The sequence below is a fragment of the Lampetra planeri genome, chromosome 4 (assembly GCF_965212315.1).
Source record: "Lampetra planeri chromosome 4, kcLamPlan1.2.h2, whole genome shotgun sequence".
NCBI classification, from domain to species: Eukaryota; Metazoa; Chordata; class Hyperoartia; order Petromyzontiformes; family Petromyzontidae; genus Lampetra; species Lampetra planeri.
The window spans coordinates 6,839,865-6,865,821 of record NC_136110.1 but is presented as its reverse complement, the minus strand read 5'-3'; the positions used below and the strand labels follow the sequence as shown (position 1 = coordinate 6,865,821).

Genomic DNA, 25,957 nt, shown 5'->3' with positions numbered 1-25,957 from the left:
GTTTTTCATCTCTCAAATGAGATGCTCTTAAGGTTTTGTTTTTTTTCTATGTACAAGTAAGGTTTGTGTTCACACTATGAGACCTCTTTTACCAGTGCAAAATATAGTGCTAGGTTTTTACCCTTTAAACTGGTACAAAAAACGGACACCTTTATACAAGGCATCATGTTTGCAATAACCACAACACAAGCAGTCAAATTGCAATTTGACTGCTTGTACCAGTTTAAAGGGTAAAAACCTATCACTATATTTTGCCACTGGTAAAGGAGGTCTCATAGTGTAAATGCTTACCCCGAGCTCTCAATACTCTGATAGTGCGCTGTTTTTGAGTTGTACGCCTTTTGGCGTTATCTGGTCCAACACCAATGGAGACTAGGCTCTAAGAAAAGCTGTCTCGGGTGTGGACCAATCGACTTCAAGGACAGTGCATATCATTATCATTATCAGAGTTGTTTATTTTTGTTTGCAATTTGACTGCTTGTGTTATGGTTATTGCAAACATGATGCCTTGTATAAAGGTGTCAGTTTTTTGTACCAGTTTAAAGGGTAAAAACCTATCACTATAAGGTTTGTGTTGTTGAGTCGTGCGTGACGTCGTGGGTGGGACGTGATGAATAAACTAATACGGTTGTCCATAATGCAGTTTTTGCGGGTTATATCGCGTAAATATATAAATGTGCCGTTAAACCCGCCACCACCCGACACAGCCAATTATTGAGGTTTGTCACGTAAACAGAACATGCCAATTCGTTACTAGCGCAGCACACTAGTAACGAATTGAGTACGACGTTTCGTCAGTAATTACAACTAGCTTCATATTTACGCGATCTAACCCACAAAAAAACCCTGTATTATGGATGATATTCCGTCGCAAAACTCTACGTGTTAAACCGAACACGATTTTTTGTTTCACAATATTAAATACGAAGTAAACAATAATGTTGGGACCCTTTGCCATTCCACTGCTGAATACAGGCCACCTCCCCATGCCATATTGTTAGCCATGTGAATCTTCGACCGTGCAGACCAGGGCAGGTTTGGTGAAGGTGGGGGCCTTGAAGGAATTCAGATCTCACTCCTCACCAGTGGCGTCGTAACGACACCATCAGCTCAGGGGGTGCGGCAGTCGGTCACGTGGGGGGACCCAATATTTCATTTGTCTCGCTGTATATCACGGCTCCTCTTGCCTGATCACATCGTTAGGTACATTGTTCTTCTTGGTTCTTTCGGTAAAGTCCCGTAGAATGGAAATAATAAAATAATAAAAATAAAACATAATACAATTATTTTATTAAGCTTTATTTTTTTTATATATTCTTTCGGTAAAGTCTACGTGACTTTACCGAAAGAACCAAGAAGATGAATCCCTGCAGTCACGAAAGCTTTACATGGAAATTTAGGTACATTGTTGTTCTTTTACACTGTTGTTCAAAACATATCTCGTGGTTGTTGTCAAGGGGGCCCTAACTCGTAGCTTGAGGGGGGGGGGGGAAAGGCACCAACTGCCATCACACCAGTAACGCTACTGCTCCCCACTGAAGGTAGCTGTGGCCTGTGGTTCGCAGGCCATCAGGTTCAGAGCAAAGTGTGTGCAAACCACTGTGCCGCTACTTCATGTACTCTTAGGTTTTGTCGGTAAAGTCACGTAGGTAAAAAATTAAATTAAAACTCATAAAAGTAATAATAGTAAATATAGCTGTGACGGTCCCACCTGATGACGGAGATTTGTGTTGCCTCCGAAACGTCGTGATTTATTATTCTATTTTATTTCTATTATTACTTTTATTAATTTAAATTTTATTTTTTACCTACGTGACTTTACCGACAAAACCTGAGGGTATGAATCCTTGCAGTCACCAAAGCTTCAAATCTAGAATTAGCTACTTCACGTGTTTTAAAAGTCTTAATCATCATCACCAATGAGCAAGGCCTACTTAGCCAAGTCGTTGCCTTCTCCCACGTGAGCTAAATAAAAATAAAATGGTATCGAAATTATAACAGGCTTTATATTTTTACGGCCTTTTTGTAAAGTCCAATCCTGGTTTTTAGTTTGATGTCCTTCCCCCGCACCTCTGATTAGCACGGTTGGCTACTTTCGGTGCGAAAGAAGTTCAACATACATACATACATACGGAGCGTATCTTCACAACTGTTTCTTAATTTGAAATACGCCTTAAATGTAGGGTAACGCAGCAAGTGAATCCACTTGTGTTCTCCGCCCTTGACACTTCAACTTGACCCCCTTCTTTTTGATTCTGCACGTGTACCCATCACACCCAATGGGGTCGCACGAGCACATTGGTTTCACGTGTGAGACGTTTGGAACGCAGCGAGGGTTGTTCGGATGCAGTGTATTAATCCTATCACAGTTTCATCGTCTGTCTTGAAAGTTTCACCCAATTTTTTGCAATGCTTCTTCAGTGACTTTCCCATGTGCTCTTCCAAGTTTCTTGGCTACATTTCGATTTAAAGCTTTCGTGACTGCAGCGATTCATCCTCTTGGTTCTTTCGGTAAAGTCACGTAGAAGGGAAATAATAAAATAATAAAAATCAAACATAATAAAAATACAATTCTCACGACGTTTCGGCCACAACGCAAGCAGCCGTCCTCAGGTGAAGAACAGGGCTGTCGGAAAGACAGCATCTGAATTCTTTCCGACAGACATGTTCTTCACCTGAGGACGGCTGTTTGCGTTGTGGCCGGAACGTCGTGAGAATTGTAGTTTATTATGTTTTATTTTTATTATTTTATTATTTCCCTTCTTCTTGGCTACACTTTGTACACTTCTCCTTCGTACATTTAAAGCAGTCAAGGTTGATTGATCATCCAGAACTCGCCAATTCACTCGGTCGCCCACTCATCGGTGGCGGTCACTTGCTTCCTTGTTAATCTTCTATCGCTGTTACCTTTGTAATGCGGGCGTAAACGGCTTCGCGGATATGACGTCGTGGGGGGGAGGAGTTAGGTGACGTGTGAGAGAGGGGTGAGGTCTTAAGGGAGAGATACCGGAAGAGACGGGAGAGTGTGGGAGACAGAGTTAGAGTGAGGCCACGCAGGGCGGAGGTCGAGGAGTGGCGAGATCGCCACACACACGGGGGAGTAAGACTTGGCACCGTCGGCCAGCGGTGACCAAGCGCGGAGGAATGACGGGCAGCGGTGGAGCTGCAGTGAGGGCAGCAGTGGAGCTGCAGTGAGGGCAGCCGGAGGAATGCACAGGGGATCTGCAGCGGAGCTGCAGAGGTGTGGAGGCTACGGGAGCGAGAGCGGCTATGGAGCTGCCAAGAGGAGAGCTCTGAGCGAGGGCCGTGTGGGAAAAGTGTAAGAACCCAAATAAAGGACAACGGAGACAGACCCAGGATCGAGTCCTTTATTACACTGGTGTCAGAAGTGAAACGGCATGTCAAAACAGCTCAGAAGAAAGAATATTCCTGCGCCATCATCTGCTACATCATCCGACGACGACGACCTTCCTCGGGCGGTCGACCTGCCTGCGATGGAGGAGGAGATCCGTGCGGGAACAAGTGCGGGTCCGGGAGTCCAAGATGTCGCCGCGTCGGTGGACCCGTCTGCACCAGAGGACGCGGATTGGCGATGGAGGCAGATGGCGGCGCAGCTGGAGACGCTAAAAATCGTGCTCGCGCAATTGTGCGAGCTCGTCACGCCGAGGACGGCGTTGGGGAGAGCCGATGGAGGTCCGCAGGTCGCTGCCTTGCCTCCGCTGTCGGCGCCATTGGCCACGCGGCAAGAAGACGCCATCTTGGGCGTGGCAGGAGAAGAACGGCGGGAAGCCGCCATCTTGCTCTCTCCGCGGCGAGAGGCCGCCATCTTGAACACGTTGCGATGCGACGCCATTTTGAATATGCCGCCTGGTGAGTCATCGGCTGAGGACGGTGCAACAAAGAGTCGAAGTCGTCATCTCACGACCGTCGAAGAATTCTCCATCGGGGGCAATTGGAGTGCTTTTGCCTGCAGATTTCTGGCGGCAGTACGCTCAGCAAGGTGGACGGACGCTGAGGCATTGGAGGTTTTACCGACTCTTCTCGATGACGAGTCGGTGAGAAGAAGAAAACATTGAGAGATGGCAGATGCATCGCCGGTTTGTTCAACGTCAGCGAGCACCCGAAGAGTCGCCGGTGGCATACAGGGGTGCGGTATTGGAGTTGGCCATAGCTACATACCCGGAGACGGAGCCTGACCTGCTCGAACCTCTCATCTTGGGTAAGATGCTCGAGCTGTCCCGGGATTTGGGGATTCCTATGCCGGTGTGTGGCCACGAAAAGCTCATGTCCCGGGCGGCCGCTAAATGTCTTGATGCCCAGTTCAACCTGCGCCGTTGGAAGCAAGTCACGGCGTGGACGGGGGGGCCCATCGTCGAGGGAGGTGCCGCGGGTTGGGATCCCAAGAAGGCGGTGTACGTTCCTGACGGGGGGGGCCCGCAGGAGCTGACAGCCGCCTCTGCTCAGTGGTCAGCCCGCAGTACGCCGGGGCCGCGATCTGTGCCACCGCCACGGGAGCGTCGGGACGGGGTGCCTGCGGCGCGGCGCAACAACATCGACTGCTTCCGCTGCGGCCGTAAAGGCCATTACGCCAGGGACTGCTGGGCCCGCGTCCCGGGTCCGCCCCAGCAGGAGGCCTCGTCAGCGGACGTGCCACGGAAGGATCCTCCAGGACAGGCAAGTCGGTGCGCACCAGACACCCGGCAAGGCTTGACACCTCACTCATCACCGCTGTCGTGCGATCCGGGTGTTGTTAATAACGGGGGGAGGCCATCGACTGGGCCACGTCGCTCGGTAACGCAGTGGCGTAAATTGGCACGGCGGGTCGTCGCGGCCGCTACTGGTTCGTCCACTGTACCTGGTTCTATACAAGGGGTGGACGTACGTGTGTTAGTGGATTCCGGGGCGTCCGCGACCATTATATCGGATGTCATTTTCCATCTGTTGAACATCCCACCTGAGGCTGTGCGTCCGGTTTACGATTCCTGCGTCACTGCCAACGGGGGTAGCATGGGCATTGTGCGCCAGGTGGATGCTGCAATATCTATCGGGGGAGTGTCGGCCTCGGGAATTGTGTTAATTTCGAGGTCCCTCGCGGTTCCTTGCTTGTTGGGAACTGACTTCCTGGCCAAGATGCCCATTCTAATTCGAATTAATCAAAACTGCATTGAATTACCGGGTGGGCGAAAAATTACATTTCTACCGTCGCCCTGGGGGCGACCTGCTCCGGTCGCTCAGGTGCAGGCGCTGTCCGAGGTATCTGTTGATATTCCACCTGGCTCACAGATGCTTATCCCCTTGCGATATCGGAAGCCTGTACCTGGTCGTCAGGGTGCAATTGGGATTTTGTTGTCACCGTCCGCCACTATAACGGGCGGAGCGGCGCTCGTTGGGGCGCAAACTATTGTCCGGCCTGACCAGCAGCCGTTTCTGCAGGTGCTTAATGCAAGTACCGAAAATGTGTGTGTGCCGGCTGGTACGGTTGTGGCACATGCCACTACGGCGTTTACGGCACAAGATCATCTGGGCAGCCAGGTCGTGGTTGGTGGTGTTTCAGGTCCTGGTGCCGCTGATAATCGCTGGATCGCCGAATTGTGTGGGGAAAATTCTTCCCTTTCCGGTGAACAACGTTGTGCGCTTCGTAAATTATTATTGAGTTATTCTGATGTGTTTAGCTCCGACGATTTGGACTTGGGACGCACCTCGTTGCTTTACCATCATATTGACACAGGGGACGCTGCCCCTATTCGGTTGAACTCGCATCGGATGAGTCCGGCGGAGCGAGATCAGGTTCTTTGGGGCAGTGGATGACATGTTGGCTGCGGACATAATATCTCCATCTAACAGCCCATGGGGCGCGCCTGTTGTTTTGGTTAAAAAGAAGGATGGCAAATTGCGATTTTGTGTCGACTTTCGAAAATTGAATAAAGTGTCTGTGGCAGATGCGTACCCCCTGCCGCGTATGGACGACTCCCTCGATGCCTTGTCGGGGGCGAAGTTCTTTTCAACGCTAGATCTCTCTTCGGGATTCTGGCAGCTTCCCCTTGACGAGCCCTCGCGGGAGAAGACTGCTTTCCGTACGCCGCAGGGGTTATTCCAATTTAATTGTCTTCCGATGGGGCTGAATGCTGCCCCTGCCAAATTTCAAAGGTTGATGGAGTTGGTGTTAACGGGGTTGCAGTGGGAGACCTGTCTGATATATTTAGGTGATATTATCGTCTTCAGCCGCACATTCGATGAGCATTTACTGCGGTTGGAGGCGGTGTTCGCCAGGATGCGTTCCGCAAATTTGAAATTTAAGCCTAAGAAATGTCACCTACTGCAACGGTCCGTGCGCTATTTGGGGCACATCGTAAGTGCGGACGGGGTGGCCACGGATCCGGACAAGACAGCATGTGTCCGTGACTGGCCAACCCCGGCCACGGTGGGGGATGTACGTCGCTTTTTGGGGTTTGCCTCATACTATCGGAGGTTTGTTCCAGATTTCGCGACGATCGCGAGGCCCTTGCACCTCCTTACGGGTAAAGGAAGGAAATTTGCTTGGGGACCGCCGGAAGAGGCGGCGTTTCAGGGCCTGCGCAATCGACTGGCTACGGCACCGACGTTAGATTATCCTGATTTCAATCACCCCTTCATTCTGAATACGGATGCGAGTGACACGGGCATTGGGGCCGTGTTGTCTCAATCAAAAGGTGGTGTGGAACGCGTGGTGGCGTATGGTAGCCGGGTTTTGTCTCCCGCAGAAACTCGCTACTGCGTCACATGCAGGGAACTTTTGGCTATTGTTTTCTTTCTCCGCCAATTTCGACCGTATCTCTACGGTCGTTCGTTTATTGTTCGCACGGATCATGCGGCCTTGCAGTATGCTCTTAAGATGGACCAACCATCCGGCCAGTTGGGGCGGTGGTTGGACACGCTGCAAGAATTTTCCTTCCAAATTCACCATCGGAAGGGGGTGCGTCACACGAATGCGGACGCGCTTTCTAGGTTGCCGCAGCGATCCCCTTGCGCGTGCGCGTCGGGGACGCATAGATGTGCGCCGATTCAGCAACCCCCTCAGCCTGTTGCGTTGGCGGTTGACGTGCCTGAAGCTCCAAAGGAGCCTGGACCGGCTGATGGGATTCTGAATCTTCCAAGGGCTGTGTGGATACGGGAACAAATGTTGGATGGTTCATTGGTCTCGTTACGGAATCGGACTGCGAAGAAGAGTGGGGGACTGGGTATGCCGGAAACCGCTCTCTGCGATGGTCTGCTGATGTGGAGGGAAGGGTTACAGGAACGCTGGCGTCTGGTTGTACCGGCATCCTTGCGGTACGAATTAATTAGGACTCTGCATGGGGACACACTTTTACATCTGGGGGTGCAGAAGACCCTATTGACGCTGCAGCGAGACTATTTTTGGCACGGCATGACAACGGATGTCGTCGGTCACGTTCGCGCGTGTCCCGATTGTGCCCGGCGAAAACCACCTAAACAACCATATGTGCCGCCCATACAGTCTATTCAGGTGTCTAGAGTTAACGAATTGGTGGCGTTGGACATTTTGGGACCCTTCCCGCCATCCGCTAAGGGAAATAAATACTTGCTAGTTGGGGTGGAGTACCTCTCCCGCTGGCCGATGGCCTGGCCTTTGCCTGACCAGTCAGCGGCGTCTATCACAGACGCCTTTCTATTCGGGTACGTTATGGACAAGGGGGCGCCGGAGAGGCTCCTCACAGACCAAGGCCGTAATTTTTCTTCTAAATTGTTGGGGGAGGTGTGCGCGGCTCTTGGAACTAAAAAGATACGGACATCTCCCTACCATCCGCAAACGGATGGTATGGTCGAACGGCTGAATCGGACATTGTCCGCAATGTTGTGTCACACCGTGAGTGAAAAACAATCGGATTGGGATTTGCATATCCCTGGGGTACTTTCGGCATACCGAATGACGCCGCATGCAGCTACAGGATATTCGCCGTTTTTCCTTATGTACGGTCGCGAGAACGTGCCGCCAATGGATGTGCAGTTGGGAACTGGAGTGAGGGGACCTGCTAAGCCTCTTCCTGATTACATTCGGGATACCGTTCGCCGGGTTACTGAGGCACGGGAGGGGGCCCACATGGCTACTGCCAAAGCCCAGGCCCGGAACGAGCGGTGTGCTCGACGCTCGAAGGGGGAGTGCCCCTGGAAGGTGGGGGACATGGCCTGGCTCCATTGCCCGCAGGTGCGGCCAGGTACCTCTCCTAAATTACACAAACCATGGCAAGGGCCGGTCCGCCTCATCGAGGTTCCCAACCCACAGTCTGCACGTGTTCGGTTTGGATCTCGGCGTTGGTTCGTTCACACGTCGCGCTTGAAACCATATGTGGCCCCTCGAGACGATGCGTCATCTCCCGATGTTGCCTTGCCGGGGTCTGTGGCTGCCGACTCATCCTTGCCTGTGCCTGTTGACCTTGCAAGAGCGCCTGTCGTGCCTTTTACAGACAAGCCGGCCGTGACATTGCTGGAGACAGGAGACTCTGCTCTTGGTGTGCCTACCACGGCTGCGGGGACTCCGAGCCCCGCCGCCCTTCCGACCCTGTCACAGACACGATCGCGACGCACCCCCGACGCTGGGCCTTCAGGGACACGGGACCGGGACGTTGACGGGCCTCCAATAGCGACAGGAGGACTTCATCCTGTCGCTCCTAAAACCCCGTCAGTTCCCGGTCTGCAGGAGGCCCGCCGCCCGTCCGGGACGGACCGGCGACCCGAATGCGCTCAAAGTCCCTTACATTTCGTTAAATTTTACTGTTGTGTTTTGTTGTTGTTGTTATATTTATTGTATGCTTTGTTGTCCTTGAATGTGTGATGGTTGTGTTCGCTCGCATTACTTGTCTCGTTATTGTTCAGCCGAGGTCGGCTGGATTTTTTCTACGGGGGAGGGTGGTGTAATGCGGGCATAAACGGCTTCGCGGATATGACGTCGTGGGGGGAGGAGTTAGGTGACGTGTGAGAGAGGGGTGAGGTCTTAAGGGAGAGATACCGGAAGAGGCGGGAGAGTGTGGGAGACAGAGTTAGAGTGAGGCCACGCAGGGCGGAGGTCGAGGAGTGGCGAGATCGCCACACACACGGGGGAGTAAGACTTGGCACCGTCGGCCAGCGGTGACCAAGCGCGGAGGAACGACGGGCAGCGGTGGAGCTGCAGTGAGGGCAGCGGTGGAGCTGCAGTGAGGGCAGCCGGAGGACTGCACAGGGGATCTGCAGCGGAGCTGCAGAGGTGTGGAGGCTACGGGAGCGAGAGCGGCTATGGAGCTGCCAAGAGGAGAGCTCTGAGCGAGGGCCGTGTGGGAAAAGTGTAAGAACCCGAATAAAGGACAACGGAGACAGACCCAGGATCGAGTCCTTTATTACACCTTTGTTACTCTTCCTGTGAACTTCACTCGTTGATTTCTCCGGCAATGCCGTGGACTCGGTCTACTCGGCTGACTGTTTTGTCCCATCCATGCTGTGTTCATCCACCACACAGCAGGTTTACAACAACACACTCAACCACCCACTCACACATTCACTCACTCACCCACCTACTCACTCGCCACACTGCAAGTCAACACGCTTATCTATCTGCTTCCCTCCTCGCACGGCTTGACCTAGGAATCCCTTCCCATCGTCTCTCACCTCAAGCCCTTGTGACCTTGCGAAATTCAAGAAAACGCTTTAACTCTTAGCTGTGACGACTTTAACAGTGTAGTTTATATCTGTTCGCTTGCTGTTTTGGGCCTTTGGGCCTGTGCTCGGTGACTGTGGTAATAACTAAATAAAAAGTAAGGCTACGAGATGATGTTGAGAATATTGAGGACATTGGGGTCATTGAAAAGGACTTTGTAGACCTACCAGGATACTCGGCATCACTGACAGCAATAGCGTCCTCCAGGCTATTTTGGAATCATGTTTCATGCGGCAAACACAGCTCATTGGTGGCGATGTCTCCGGTTGCCATGCAGATGACGTCTACAGCCCACAGTTCACGTGCGATGAGTCCGACAGTAGCAGCGCATACTCAAGGATCCCTTACTTCATCCTGTACAGCAGACTGCTCGCTAACAGGTGAGCTTGCCTTGTGCCCGCGTGCGCAAACGGATAACGGTCGGCTTTTCTTTCTTGACAGCATCTACACATGAGCAAAAATATACGTTTGAGAAGTATGTTGACTCCGTCGTCATTAACACAGTAACTATGATCAAATTACCGTGGAAATTGTCGGATCTCAGAAGCTAAGCAAATGTTGAGCTTGGTTATTACTTGGAAGTGAGGTTTGCCTAGGAATACAAAATATGTTTTTAGGCTTGAGCTGCGACGTGGCCAGGAGATGGCAGGACAGCAATCGATTAATCAGAATCAGAATCTTTATTCTGGATGAATCCGATGATCTATAAAGCTCTTTATCACAGACGTGCAGCAGGGGTGGGTCAGAAAGTTACAACAACAACACAACTATTCATGAGTATGTCTGTGCAGGGTTTAGAGTGTGGTACATTTCTCAGGGTATTCCCCTTTTCCTGCCCACATGCCAAATACTCATTACTGTCAAGTAGAAGTTACCAAAAATGCCATTGCAGGACCCACCTTAAAAAGTGTTTCGACTCGGTGAGGGTTAATTGGGTAAAACATATTTATATTACTTTAAGATAAGTAGGAACGTGACAATTGGAAAGTAGGTTCATGCATCTGCAAAGTTCTCGTGGACTCATCAAATGTACAATTATTGTCATGAATAACGTAGGCAAATAAAAAATAATCCACCAACACCCAGACTGAATGCGTGCAATCGCGAGTGTGGAATCGATTTTGATCAATGAACAGATGCATTCTTGTTAGCCTCACCCGAAGCTTATGTCTTGCACAGTCGCTCTTGTGCAGAGCAAGAATCAGAGTCTTTATTTCGACTGCAGGAGAAATCCGATGAGCTATGAAGCTCTTTTGCAAAGCTGTCCGGTACGGGCACGGTGTCAGCAAGTTACAACAACAAAGATACCAAAAAAACGATAGGAGTGCAAAATAGAGAAACATTCATTAATTATATAAGTCAGATTAATCAAGATTGGGCAAGTCAGCAAACAACAACAACAACAGTCCCAGACCACACCAAGATAACACCATACAGCAGTCGTCCCTCAACAAAATGACACATTAACATACTCTTTGGTTCTTTCGGTAAAGTGACGTAGGTAGAAAAATTAAACAAAATACAAAATAAAAAATCACGACGTTTTGATCGCAACACAAGCGGTCGTCCTCAGGCGGAAAAAATAATCCAGCAATGGAACAGCAAATCAAGATTGACACATTAACATTGAACTATCGATACTACAGGTAATGATGAAAATTACAAACCACATTTGCAGATGTGACTGCTGTATCCGCCACTAATCTTGTGCTTCAAGCAAGGTGCACTCAGCAGTAGCGATGGTGACGATGGTTGGTTGTGATATCTGACCGTCCCATTCTGGCAACAAAACTGACACTTTCTTTTTTTTACAAGGAGTCATGTTTGCATAGACCACAATACCTGCAGTCATAATGCAAACAAAAAACATAACATAACTCTGATAAAAAACATAACTCTGATAATGTATGCACTGTCCTTGAAGTTGATTGGTCCACACCCGAGACAGCTTTCCTTAGAGCCTAGTCTCACATGGTGTTGGACCAGATGACGCCAAAAGGAGCACTAAAAAAGGTGTCAGTTTTGTTGCTAAATAAAAGGGTAAAAAAACAATTATCATATTTTTTACTGGCAAATGAGGTTTCCAATGGTGCGATGGAGTCGTTCGCTACGTCGCAGTTGAAGCCGCGCGTCTGCAACGCAGCGCGTCAGCGGTGCGTCCGCTAACGCGCTGCGCTGATGTCCGATTCTTTTCACCAGAAACATCGAGGCAGAAGAGATTCAAGGACAACTGGATCGAGTCACGGGCGAGTGAGTGCTGCCACCGCATCGCATGCTCTCCAGCTTACCCCACCTCAGCTGAGCACCGCCATATCCTACATTGCATTCAGTAGTAACAGTATTACTGTAGACCCCCTTTTCAATCCACTGCTGGATGAGGGCCTGTTATGCATCAAATTATATATTTTTCTTCCTATTTCTGGGTAATAACTCTATCATGCAGGGGCTGTCACAAATATCGTTTTTTCTTTCTTTATTGCACTCACGTGGCACTGAGTCTCTGACCTCAACGAGTGAGGAGCAGCTCTTAATAGCTGCCCACGGATTAATCTAGAGTCGACTGTATTTAGCCATTCGGTTTAAACAACACTTCATTTCAGGACCGTGAAGCAATGGAAAGTCTGTCGGTTGTTGAATTTGAACGCAGTCGGTCACGCCAGCTGGCTCAGCGTGAGCACGTTGACATGTTTGCTCACAGAAGCGTGGATTGGTGCACGCTTGGAATTACAGAGAGGGGAAGAGGAACGAATCGTTTGGAGACCATATAAAGGTCATGACATCATTCAAGCTATGGAGAAAAAATAAGTGGACTTGCCATCGCTAGAAGGGACAATTGGCAATGCTCAGGAATAACGACGGAGTGGCCACCAAGGGCTGGGATGCATCCAAGAGGACGTTGACCGAGGGTGATGGAGCGATGAAATCGGTGAATGTGCAGGTTCTGGGTGGATTATTACAGCGCGGGATGGTGAGAGGCAGCGGCAGCTTGGGGGAGCATTCATCTGGCAGTGGGTTGACCATGGCTGATCATGATGATCATGACGATGAAAATCTTTCCGGCTAGGGGAGATGGGAGATGTTTTTCGAGAGATCCTCGGTTTTTTTTTATTGGTCGACGCAGCTCCACTTGAAGGGGCGACACTGCCGGACGGACGTTGCAGCGAGCGACAAGAGATCCGTTCCTGCTTTTCGCGGTCTCTTTTCATCGCATCACTCGTCGGTGTGTGTTTGGGTGACGGCTTTTTTTGATTTGTTTTGTCGTTCTTGCCATGTGCTCTACGTGCGCACATTCTTAATGAGCGTTGGCATCTTGCAGAAAGAATAACTCCGGTGGCGTAGGATCCGTCTGTGGTGCTGGGGGGGCAGGGGTAGGGGGGATGGGGGGGGGCACCCACGCAGTCAGCATTCCGATAACGCTCGCGGAAACTCACTTCCGTCGAGAGCGGGGCGTGTGGAAGCGGGGAGTCGGTGGGTGAACAGGGGGGGGGGGTGCCGGATTTTTTTTTGCTTTGCTTAGCACCTCCACGGTCGCACATCGTGTCTTCAAGCGGAGTGGCAGCGCTTGCAACTCAGCAGGTGCGGCAGCTGGTGGCAAAGCCGCTTCCCTCCAAACAGTGACACGCTCGCGCGCGCGCGTCTGTGGACGCGAGCGTGTGTGTGTGTGTCAAGGTGAATGGTAAAAGCGCAGCCCTGCAATTCCTTGCTCATGCCATTGCTGGAAGAAAGGGCTTCCACGGGACAGTATTTTGCCCGACTATTCCACGCCGGCCAGATGTGTTGGAAGAAGTGGAAATATACCGACACTTTTTTCCACCACATGCCACCCTGTCAATCGAATAACTTGCCCTGTACCCATTTATACTGCTGGGTGGACAGAGGGGATTTAAGAAACTTGCACCTTTCTTTGAACTACCGCATCGGCAGATGGAATTGAACCGGAAACCTCTGCATTGCAATGTCCAATGTGCTGCTAGCCGTTACAGCAGAGCATCCCGTGTGTGTGTGTGTTTATATTCTCGACTCAGTCTTAAATGAGTACCTGGTGACGGTGTGTGCATATCAGCACAGGGGCAGCAGGGTCGTGGAATTGGCCTCATCACCTCCTTGTGCCTTGCACCGGCCTTCGTAGGTTCTCGCCAACAGCACTTGCCCCCAGCGGCTTGAGCAGGCTATAAGGGGCCTCTTTGTATTTGTACATATTCTCTCCTGAACTTCTGCTGCCAGGAGAAGGCTAAAGGAGGAGCCAGCTTGTTCCAATTACTGCAGCATTACCGTGACTCGACACTCCATTACACCTCTGTTTGTCTCTTGCTCCAGCGGGATTTCTCTCCAATTATTAAATTCTAAACAGGTTTAAATTATTCAGGGCCGGCCATGATGCCAGGAAATGGTGCAGATCAGATAGATTGAGGTCCCTGTTGGGATAGATGCATGTTAATGAAGAATTAATATTGGGAAGGCATGGGAAGGAGAGCTTCTATTAAGCTGCTTTAATTGGATGGAGGAAATAATGGGCTCTATTGGGTGGGAATTTTTGTCATAATCACACCAGGGGTTTTGAGGCCTTATGGAAGATAAATAAATATAGCTCATCAGTGTATTGCAACGATGCTCTCATCTCCACTTTTCTCGGATCAAAACACCTGCAAATTAAACTTGTGTGAGCAATGTATCAGAAGGGCACGAGGCTTTGTCAACGACGGGCGGAGAATGTCCGTTTGGCCGATCGTGATAGGATGCACAATGGGCCCTTTGTGAAAAGTTTCGTTCGTCAAGAGATGCGTTTCCCTTGGGCGAGGTGGATTTTTGGACAAGTTCTTTCGACTCAACTTCCGTGGCTTAGGTTGAAAAAAAATGTGCGTTCAAACGTATAGGGGTATTGAGCACATGCATGCGTCCTCTGGATTGTTATGTCACATGGTCGTGAGAGATGGGCGATGGTTGGGGAAGGCCTCTATCCAGCAATGGATTGAGCATGGCTACTGCTGCTGATGTTGATGATAAAATGAACGTATCTTCTGCATTTGAACTTTTTAACTGTACGTATGGTACATGGTAGGAATGTATTCCCTACAATGCATTAGCAGCATCAGTCGGTCAGTGTGTGCCTGATGAACGTATGCTTCTCACGCAGCCAATAACGTGTAGGTCTTATAAACTAGTCCAACACAGCGCAAATAGAATGGCATGGGTAGTTCCGAAGTTTTGGGACGTGCATTGCAGACACTTCAAAGATGTTGGGTAAACCATTGATGTAATCGTGAGGTGGCATTTCACTTTGGCAACAGTGCACCAACCATTGGGATGGAGATCAATTGTCCGCCGATCTTGCTCGTAAAATTCCACGGTGTCCGATGTACTCAGATAAACTTTTGTTTTTATCCACGCTGGGATCGGCAGTTGGTGGTGCACTAAGTTTCATTTGTCAAGCCTTTCTAGATTTGAAGCTTTCGTGACTGCAAGGATTCATACTCTTAGTTTTTTTGGTAAAGTCACGTATGTAAAAAAATGAAATTAATAAAAATAAAGAATAACAATCATGACGTTTCGGAGGCAACACAAGTCTCCGTCATCAGGTGGGACCGTCACAGCCAGATTTGCTGTATCACTTGATATCACTTGATACAGCAAATCTGGCTGTGACGGTCCCACCTGATGACGGAGACTTGTGTTGCCTCCGAAACGTCGTGATTTTTTATTATTTTATTTGTATTAATTTTAATTTCATTTTTTTACCTACGTGACTTTACCGAAAAAACTAAGAATATGTCAAGCCTTTGTCTTCTTCTTCGTACGGATGTTTCTAGATTGACAACTAATTTCTTTAGAACTGCTTTTTTGTGCTTGATTTGTTGACCTTTCACCGCGCCTCCGATTAGCACAGTTGGCTATGTACTGTGCGAAAGAAGTTCAACATACATACAGATCAACAATCATAATTGTACTTTGAGGTGGTTGACCCAGATGGTTGCATCAAGAGTAGCGGAGCGTATCGCTGTGGCGATGCCTCATTTGTATTTGTGAATCGGCCATTGAGTCTGTTATACATCACGTGGTCTGTTAATCTTCTAATTTTCCATAAAAAAAAAACTCTCCCGTGTGCGACTGTGGTCACCCCTCACTTTTTCCAAAAATCAGCCAGTTTATAAAACTGTAGATAATTACCTTCGAAATTACACTCCATACGCATTATTAGGATGATTTTAGCAATTGTGACTGAGGCTGACCACATTTTAATCTGCCGTGGGTAGCGTCATATGCCTGCTGTTGTGATGACTGTTTGCACAGAGATAAGCACTGCCTAATGCTCGTTTGACTTTTTTTTATTACAATAGTTTAGGTCTCTGGATGTTTGGTGGTCTCTCACTTTTCACTATTTTCAAGCCGCAGGAGTCTCCGAAATCACGTAAACATCTGCCGCTATGATAACAAACATGGAAAATGCGCAGGCCTGCTGGTGCAAGTGCCTGCACTCGAGGGAGCTCTCGACTAGAGGCCTCTCTAGTGGGCAGAGGTCGCAAACGGGGTTTGATTCCTTACCCGTACCCGGCCGCACCAGGGTCGCAAATGGGTACCCATACCCGTACCCGGCCGGGTACGGGTAGCCGTTCCCTACCCGTACCCGTACCCTACCCGAAATGAGTGACAAACGGCTACTCACCAGTGACTCACGGCCTACCCGTACCCGTACCCGGCTGCACCAGGGTCGCAAATGGGTACCCGTACCCGGCCGGGTACGGGTAGCCGGGTACCGGGTAGGGTACGGGTATCGGGTACCCGGTTGCGACCTCTGCTAGTGGGGGACAGCTTGGCCTACTACCACACTGGCCAGACAACACCTTGCTGCACCACACGTGACTTGCCCGCGGGTGTTACCCATTGACGCTGCTCGGTGGTCAGAGGAGGTGGGTAGGGTTGCCAACCCTCCCGGAATTAGTATCGATCTCCTGTTAATTATTAAAAGCAATCCGGGAGTTTTAAGAAGAGGATATTTTAAGAGAATAAGAAGATACGTTCTATCTCCCAGAATAGCTTTAGTCAGGCTTGGCAAGCCTAGTGGTAGGAAGGATTTAAGAAACGTGCACCATTGTCGCAACTGAAATGACAGGAGATGGAACTGGCGACCTATTGATTTCTTTATACTAAAACTAAACTTTTATTTTATTTTACAGCTCTTTTATAGAAGTGACCTGGCCACAAATGATAGCTCAACGAAGTGGCATATCATCGTGTGGATATTTATCGCAGCCAAATACTCGAAACGCATGTTTCTAAATGTGGAGGAAAAAACCGGAGGGACCCGGAGAAAAATATACACGTGAACCAGTGGGAGAAAGACATGCAAGCTCCATATATACAGGCGTCAGGGTCAGGATCGAACCCGCGACCTCCTGGATACCAGGCGAGGGAGTTAACATCTTGCCACCGTGTCGCTACCGTACAATGAAAGCTCTTTTTTAATATCTCTCTCGCAGACTTGGAGAGAAATGCAATGAAATCAGAAATCTGCAGCTTGTGGTTGGGGATTTCGCAAAGAAGGAGGAGTGTTTGACAGCAAGGATTACGCAACTGGAGGGCGAGCTGGCGGAAAGAGAGAAGTGCATGCGGAGGTGAGTGGTACCTGGTGCCTTGCGCCACACGGCGACACAGCGAACGCAAGTGCAGCAGGGGCATTTACTACGAGGGACACCGCTAAAGTATTTCCTCCCGTTTGTCTGCTCTCGATAACTCTATGTTTAGCTGATACAGCATGTTACATATTCATTCATAGGAATTCCGTGAAGGTGAAATCACCTTACTTTTTTGTGCAGCCACGGCTGCCATTCTATCAGAGTCACGTGACCACGAGTGAACAGCGTCCTGTTGTTGTATACAGCAGTGTGATTTTTAAACTTCCGCCCCGCGGAGGCCATTTTAAAATCCTTTATATTAAGTTCGCTTGCTTGCTTGCTTGCGTGCTTGTGTGCTTGCTTGCTTGCTTACGACCGTGCAAATCTTTCGGTCGTTTTTTAACCCACTTCCCGTGACCCAATCGAGCTGACATTTTCCACACAGACTCGTTGTGCGTGACAATTAATTTTCGTGAACATTTTTTTCCAAAATGTAACACTTTTTAGGATTTTTTTTTAAAATATTTAATTACCAATTGCTTAATGCTGGCAGACAATCATCTGACCCATAGGTGGCAGCCATCTCAAGCCAGAGGACGAGAGGACTCTAGCCGCCACGCATATAAAGGATTTATAGTGAAAAACTTTGTTTTTACGGGTTAATTTTTTAAATCCTTTATATTAAGTTCGCTTGCTTGCTTGCGTGCTTGCGTGCTTGCTTGCTTGCTTACGACCGTGCAAATCTTTCGGTCGTTTTTGAACCCACTTCCCGTGATCCAATCGAGCTGACATTTTCCACACAGACTCGTTGTGCGTGACAATTAATTTTAGTGAAAAAATTTTTCCCAAAATTTTACACTGTTTAGGGAAATTTTTTTAATATGTAATTACCAATTGCTTAATGCTGGCAGACAATCATCTGACCCATAGGTGGCAGCCATCTCAAGCCAGAGGACGAGAGGACTCTAGCCGCTACGCATATAAAGGATTTAGAGTGAAAAACTTTGTTTTTACGGGTTAATTGTTTAAATCCTTTATATTAAGTTCGCTTGCTTGCTTGCGTGCTTGCTTGCGTGCTTGCTTGCTTGCTTACGACCGTGCAAATCTTTCGGTCGTTTTTTAACCCACTTCCCGTGATCCAATCGAGCTGACATTTTCCACACAGACTCGTTGTGCGAGACAATTAATGTTCGTGAAAAATTTTTTCCAACATTTTACACTTTTTAGGCAAAAAAAAATATTTTACATATATTCAAATAGAACGCACAGTGTAAGAGCCCCGAGCGTAACCCCTCCACAGGCTGTGGCGGAGTAGCGCAGTTGGTAGCGCCCTCGCTTCCCATGCCAAAGGTCGCGGGATCGATCCCCGCGTCCTCCACAGGCGAATATATTTTTAAATCCTTTATATTAAGTTCGCTGCCACGCATATAAAGGATTTATATTGGAAAAACTTTGTTTTTACGGGTTATACTTATTCAATAGGGCGAACAGGTGACCCCTATATTCTTGGTTCTTTCGGTAAAGTCACGTAGAAGGGAAACAATAAAATAAAAAATTATAAAACAATAAAATTATCACGACGTTTCGACTGCAACACACGCAATCATCACGTAGAAGGGAAACAATAAAATAAAAACATATAAAACAATAAAATTCTCACGACGTTTCGACTGCAACACAAGCAATCATCATCAGGTTGTGCTGCAGTCGAAACGTCGTGAGAATTTTATTGTTTTATGTTTGTATTATTTTATTGTTTCCCTTCTACATGACTTTACCGAAAGAACCAAGAATATGAATCCCTGCAGTCACGAAAGCTTTAAATCAGGTGAACCCTAGTTTAAAAGTCTGTCCATGGTCTTACCCCAAAGTGTCTGGCCTCCCGCGTTTCATTCTATCCACTTGCTCGTCCTCTCTGTTCACAATCCCAGCTTGTCTCTCTGTCTGTGCCTCATCACTGTTCCACTCTATCTCACCTCTGGCCCCCTTACACTGGAACAAGCTGCCCCTACACGTCAAATAATCAGCTCACTCTTTGTTTTTCATTCTTCCCTTAAAACTCACTTATTTTCCCTCGCTTACCCAAACTCCTCGTCCCCCTCCCTTCCCCATCGCGAACACCATCCGTCTTCCCAATTTCCCTTCCCATTCATCACACTCTCTCATCATTGACCACTCATTGCCACTTTCATCACCGTTTATTTCACGCATCGTCATATCCATGTCCAACCATCCTTCTCATCAACTCATCTCATCACACTATTCCGCTGTACAAATAGCTTAATTCTTTGTTCAGCACCTTGGTGAAGGTGCGATATAAATTAAAATAGGGTACGATGAGACATGAGGCGTGCCAGATCTGGGCTATAAATACTAAAAGCTATTTTTATTTTACCAGGTAAGGCCCACTGAGCAATTTTATTTTACAGCTCTTTATCAGAAGCGACCTGGCTACAAATGGTAGTTGAACAAAGTGGCTTATCACGTGGAAACTATTGCAGGCAAATACTCTAAACGCACGCTGATTATAAATGTGGAGGGAAAAACCGGAAGATCTGGAGAAAAATCCACGCGACCACGGGGAGAGGGACATGCAAACTCAAAATATACAGGCGCGGTGGATGGGGGCAGCACAGTTCACCTGAACTCGACAATGACCTCTGATGTCCTTAGGCTTGTGCGTGGTCTGGCGATGTCGTATCAGAGGAGGGAGCCCCTGCCATCTGACAAATGGACGTAAATAATTTAGGCCCCCTGGATGTTTGGTGGCTAATCACCGTTGATTGTCTTAGAAACTGCAGGGGTCTCAGACACGACAGCAAAATCTGCTGCGATTATGATTATAGCGCTCCTGACGATTCCCATCAATTAACATTTAAAGATGCGTGTCAGTTCAATGAAAATGTAATTAAGAGAACACAAAGGAGGCATTAAATTCAAATGGATCACCCTCTTTGGTCATGGTTCTTGTTGTGAAAAATGATCTTATATGGTGATGTGTGATTGATTTTGGAGGTGAGCCACGATGTTTAGGCCTCGCGTCTTTTGAGTGTGGTGAAAAGTTGAACTCTTGTTGTGTTCAGGACCCCGGTTAACACTCACTTTGGACGGCAATTTAGACTGTCCTCGAACTCTTGAGTTCTCAGTTTGGTTTAAAAAAAATTAACTTGAACACTTGATCATTTGGCAGCATAATAACACCATCAGACATATCCGCTCAATGGCTGGGCGCTCTCCGTACTCCAACGAAAAGAGTTGCTTTGTTCATTCAATCTCAACCATTCTTGGCCTAGAACTCACTTGACATGGATCACCACTCGGGCATCCTAGGCCTTGCGTCGAAGCCCGAATCAAGCTCCACTCTCCTCTGCTATCCATGCGTTCTAGAACTCCCTCCTACCAACAGTCCACGCTTCGATGCCTAGCCCTTGTTCAGGCCAATGCTCCACACATTTCTCTCCCCCTCTGTACGCACGCACTTGTGTGTACGTGCGTTGAACTCTTTCGCACCGTACGTAGCCAACCGTGCGAAACGGTAAGACCTACCACACCGTGTCGGTCATGGGGGTTGCTTCACCATACTTCACCACGATGGTCAGTGTGGTCTGGTGACGATTGTATTTTGCAATTCATGTGAAAACGAACATAGACTCGAATGTTTCATAATCAACTCAAATGTAAAGAAAGGTACTTAGTCAATATTACAATTACCGCTGGAACGAAGAGCCTGCAGTGAATATTTCACCTCAATGCTGTATCATCAACCATACATTATCTTGCCACTCAAAAGACAACCTCACGTATGTATGTATGTTGAACTTTCGCACCATACATAGCTAACCTTGCTAATCCGAAGTGTGGGCGAAGGATAACAAACTAAACACAAAAATCAGTTCTAAAGAAATTAGTTTTCAATCTAGATTTTAAAGTGTATAGGTCCAGTGGCTTCCTAATATCGTAAGGAAGAGCGTTCCAGACGGAAACAGAAGCACATCTGCGAGAGCGCGATGCAGTGACCGTCTTTGTTCGATGGCCAGCCACAAGCCACTGCTGTGAGGATGACCGGAGTTCGCGTGATGGTTTATGTTCCTTGATGAGATCCGCAAGGTATTGTGGTTCATTTGTGGCAAGCACGTTGCAGTGTGTAATGAGTGCGATCGTATGTATTCTTTCGGAAACTGGAAGCCAATTGACAGACATAGTCAGATCTTGCAGTACCCGTCACGACACGTGTCAAAGCACACATGTCCACTGTTTCTGGACAGCATCTTGAGACGCCACTGCATCTAGATGCTGTATAAATCAATTGTGTGTGTTTTTGGTACATTGGTACGGTTAGTTGCTGTAATAGGCGTATATTTATATATATATTTAAAATGCTTATCTCAGAGTCACGAGGAACATAGTGCCCCGTTTGTGCGAGACGAAAAATGTGTTTTGGCAACGAGTTCAAAACAGCAAACAGCTTCTTCACTATGTCCCCTACAACCTTGACCAGAAGTGAAGCCACTTGAAGGTTTTGTTCCGAAGATGACAAAGTAATGTGTAGACCACGTGCTCAGAGCCTTCTGCACGGATGGATTAAGCAAACTCTCATTGGGGCCCCTGTTGTAAAAGCAATGCCCGCCTCGATTTGCCCCCCACTTCCCGCCTTTCTCTTTCAAAATTATTGAATAATGATGTGAGAATCGGGTTTCTGAAGAAAAAAACACAACATATAAAAATTATATGTATAACATCATAAAGCGTCCATCTGTTTGTGAAGAGTATTATTTGCTTTTCCGTAAGCGCTGTGCGCGCTAAAGATATGGAGTGTGCAATTTTGAAGTTGTGCTGTTGTTAAGGCTGGATGTTGGGGGTGGGGGGGAAGATGAGTAAAGATGTAAACAATCCCCAGTGCATTAATGTGATAATTACATCCAAGCCGGGCGCTGTATTTGCTAACCGCTCCAAGCTTTTGTTTATTTATGATAATTGCCTCGCACAGTGGCTGTTTTTGTTAATTACGCCAAAGAGATGAAATTAACGGGATTTTTTACCCAGTGGTAATTTGCGTTAATTGTCTGCCGTTAGACGAAGGCTCTGGCACACGCGGGGAGGCGCTCCCCTTTGTTGATTGTTTAAAAAAAAACGTTTGTTTCGGGGTCGACGGATGACACGGTTATCGAAACCCAAGTCTGTGATGAGTATATGTCTGCAGAGTCACGGACCCCAGTACACATACATCTACTGAGATATATATCTATAAACCCTGTGAGCAAACAAAAATTATGAAAAGTTATCGTTCATCCTGGGTGCATGGAAAACAAATAATTCCCAGACAGAAATTTCCTGGACCTTTTACTCTCGAACCAGGTGCTCACGTCGATTTGGTAACAACCCAAGAATTACTCACACGAGAGCAAAATAGGGCTTCATTGGGACTGATTGGTGTTTTATTATCTGACGATAACTCTATGTGCAGGCATGCTAATTAACAGATGGGTCATTATGTTTACCGCAAAATACAAATATTCCCCGTATAGCCTTGAACAGCCTTTTGAGGAAAGTGCTTTTAGCGAGAACTTATGAAGGACGGCACAGAGCACGAGGGGGTGGGTGGCCAACACCACGCCTAGCTGCTTTTGTCTTTCCAGTGCTGATGTTAACACACTTGTATGAGATACGCATTTAAGTCTGAGTTGACCTAGGGGAGGCTGAGGACCGGTTCAAATATCCGCTGTCACCATTATTCTGACAGCGGATCGCTGGGTTTGTAACGCAGTTCGGAAACCACTACCCTATCACTCCCCATAACGTATGCGATTGTTTGCTCTTCATACACGAGCACGTGCGTTTACGGCATATGTAGATGTCAGTGTTTTGGAGACGAGGTTTGTAGGAAACACCTTCTTTTATTTGAACATTCACGGTCTCGTCTGCACACTCTCTACAGTCGCTTAGCCTGTACACAACACGAGCCGTCTAACGCCGACGGCGCTGACGGAGACGGCCAACAACTGTCTAGCAGCGCAATATCCAGCGAAGACGGCAGTGACGACGGCGACGAGACGACAGCGACGACGAGACGAATCCAATCCCAGAACCGGCAGCCTCGAGCCCCCGCTCTCAGCTCCTTTTATGCTCCCAGCGTGGACTGGCTCCGCCCTGGCCGCGCCTCCCTTCTCGAACCCGCTAGCAGGTTCCAGGGGCTTCCAGATGGGGTCCTCAATGACCCTTGCCCCAGTTCCTCCGCCCTGCCAACACACCGTGCACGCGCTCACCGGCGTGAGTCCTGTCTGTCCACCACAGTTGCCGCTGCTGGCCACCAGCCCTGGCTATTACACTACACGTGTATGTGCACATGTGGAGCCCTTTTGACATTTGCACTTCTGGACGAGGGGTGTGTATGTGTGTACAAGTGCGGTAACATGTGTATTGGTGCTCGCTAACAGCATTTGCTCCAACAGTCTGTTAAGGCTATACCGGGATCTTTGTCTTATTGCACGTGTGTATTCTGCACGTTGATACCAGACATTATACAACGTATTTGTCTATGCATGGGTGAATGCCGATTGAAATTACCACAATACAGAGCAACAGCATGACCGCCCCCAACAACTAAGCGGACCATCCGTGCTCACTTATCTTACCGATGACCTTTACAAATGATTGTCTGCGAATTGCTCTAATGGATCTCGAATTGCTGCATGCGCGCGCACACGCAAACATAAGCGCGCGCGCCCAGGGTAATTTTAATGAGGGCATATTCCTTTGGTGGCTTTCTTTAAAAGGATATTGTTAGAAAAAAAAATGTGGCTGCATTACACCAAAAAGACTTGGATTTCCCTTTAATTATGGCTTAATCAGCTGATTAAAGAGCACAGAATAGGAAAACTCGTGGGTTTGAACTCTCGGGGCAAAGCCAAAGTGCCAAAGAGAAAAGCGGCAGAACTCTCCCCCCCCCCCCCCCCCCCCATTATAAAGAGTAAAGGGAATTGGGGGCAGCTCAGCGCTCGCGGTGCCAGAGAACAGGGGCCGGGTTCTTATCCGGCTAACACCCCTCGTAGGGGATGCCGCTCCGGCAACTTCAATCAGCCGACCGGGTTTGCAAATCCGCGATAAAGCTATACCTGCACGCCCATTATCACGCGCGTACAGCTGTGCTCGCTGTGTGTGTGCGTGCGTGCGCGCGCGTGCGTTCATCTCGGGCTTGCACGGGACTGCGAGCGGGCGTGTTTGCACAGGCGCCGTGTCTCCAGCGCTCGCGAGGTTTATGCGGCAAACGCACTGCCCTGGCGTTTGTTCCAGAGACTCCGGGCAGCTTCCTTCCTTTCCTTGGTGGTGTAAAAAAAAAAAATTTGAAGCCTTGCATTTCCCCGTTTGTTTTCCCTTTCTCTCTCGCTCTCTCTGTTGTCGTACAGCTCACGTGAGCGCTTCGAGTCGGAGCTGGAGGAGAGCAGGGCCGACACTGGGCAGTGCCGCGATTTCCTGCGTGAGGCCAACGGGCAGATGCAGAGGCTGCTGGGAGAGAGACGGTCGCTTCTGCAGTACCGGGAGGGCTTCAGCAAGCTGGAAGCCGGTCAGCGGCTGTCCGCGGTGACGCGCTGCACACACACACGGCACAGGACCTTCCGTGGTTTGCCTTCCTAGGCCAGCCTGGTCGCGTCTTGTTGCTTTTAAATTCACTTGCGTGTGTTTGCACTGACACTTCTGTGCTCTGTATCAGTCTGTCAGTCCGCCTTCGTTGGATAGTCTGATGATTTAGAGGAGAAGGCGATTTTCGACAGCAATAGGTGCCATGGCTTTTTTTCTGTACTACTTGACTTTGTAAATCGCAAATGCAAGAAACTGCAATCCACGGGTCCAGTTGGCTCCTGTACAATCTGGTCACCGCCGTAGGAGCAGCCCTTCCATCATGCGTTGCGTGTCAGAAAAAAAGATTGTAGGTTCGACACGGATAAAAAGAATATTAATGCATGTAAAAAGTTATTTCTAGATGGCTAAAATGCGACTGTGTCCCTAGAATCTGTAACAATGGGAGAGCACGCTGGGAAGAATAATCCTACGGTCACATGTTCGCCTTTTGCTGTCTATAATTCACATTTTGTGAGTACTGAATTATTGTGTCCTTATTTGTTTCCAGCCTCGACGCACTTTTACAGTCCCACGATTGTTGTCCGAGTTCACGCGAACGCTTCCCCCAGCTCAAATGAGCCGCGCTCATGGTCCCGAGCCAGTGGTGGCAGTTCCACATTCCCATGCCACAAATAAACCATCGCACGAGCACGCAGCAGCTTTTGGGCTAGCCTTCGAGCAAAGGCGGTCACCGCATCACGCGCGTTCAGATGCGCTTCTGCGGCCGTCTGGAACACTCTTCCTTACGATATTCAGAAGTCATTGGAGATCTGCATTTTAAATCTCAATTCGTTTGTTGCCCTTCCCCCCCACACCTCCGACTAGTGCAGTTGGCTACGTACGGCGCAAAAGAAGTTCGACTTACGTACATGAAACAATCTCCCCCAAAGGGAAAGCAGCATTACTCATGCCAAGTTTGTCCAGATGAAGGTTGTAATTAATTGGCTGATCGCCGAAGACGTTTTTGTTCCAATTAATTGCTCCACCTGGTAAGAGGTACTCGAAAAGCGTCAGCTTTACCGTGTTTATGACTTTGGAATGGAGC

General features: G+C 48.5%; 1 protein-coding gene across 2 annotated transcripts in view; it reads left to right on the top strand.

The window, feature by feature from the left end:
- The window catches only part of LOC144717639 (uncharacterized), a 103,196-nt gene that overhangs the window by 19,434 nt on the left and 57,805 nt on the right, over window positions 1-25,957 (top strand). For both annotated transcript variants that reach the window (XM_078593160.1, XM_078593161.1), the window contains 4 exons: window positions 9,963-10,065; window positions 11,885-11,935; window positions 17,161-17,295; window positions 24,699-24,856. In XM_078593160.1, coding sequence (XP_078449286.1) covers window positions 9,963-10,065; window positions 11,885-11,935; window positions 17,161-17,295; window positions 24,699-24,856 — 447 coding nt within the window. The remainder of the gene's footprint in view (window positions 1-9,962; window positions 10,066-11,884; window positions 11,936-17,160; window positions 17,296-24,698; window positions 24,857-25,957) is intronic.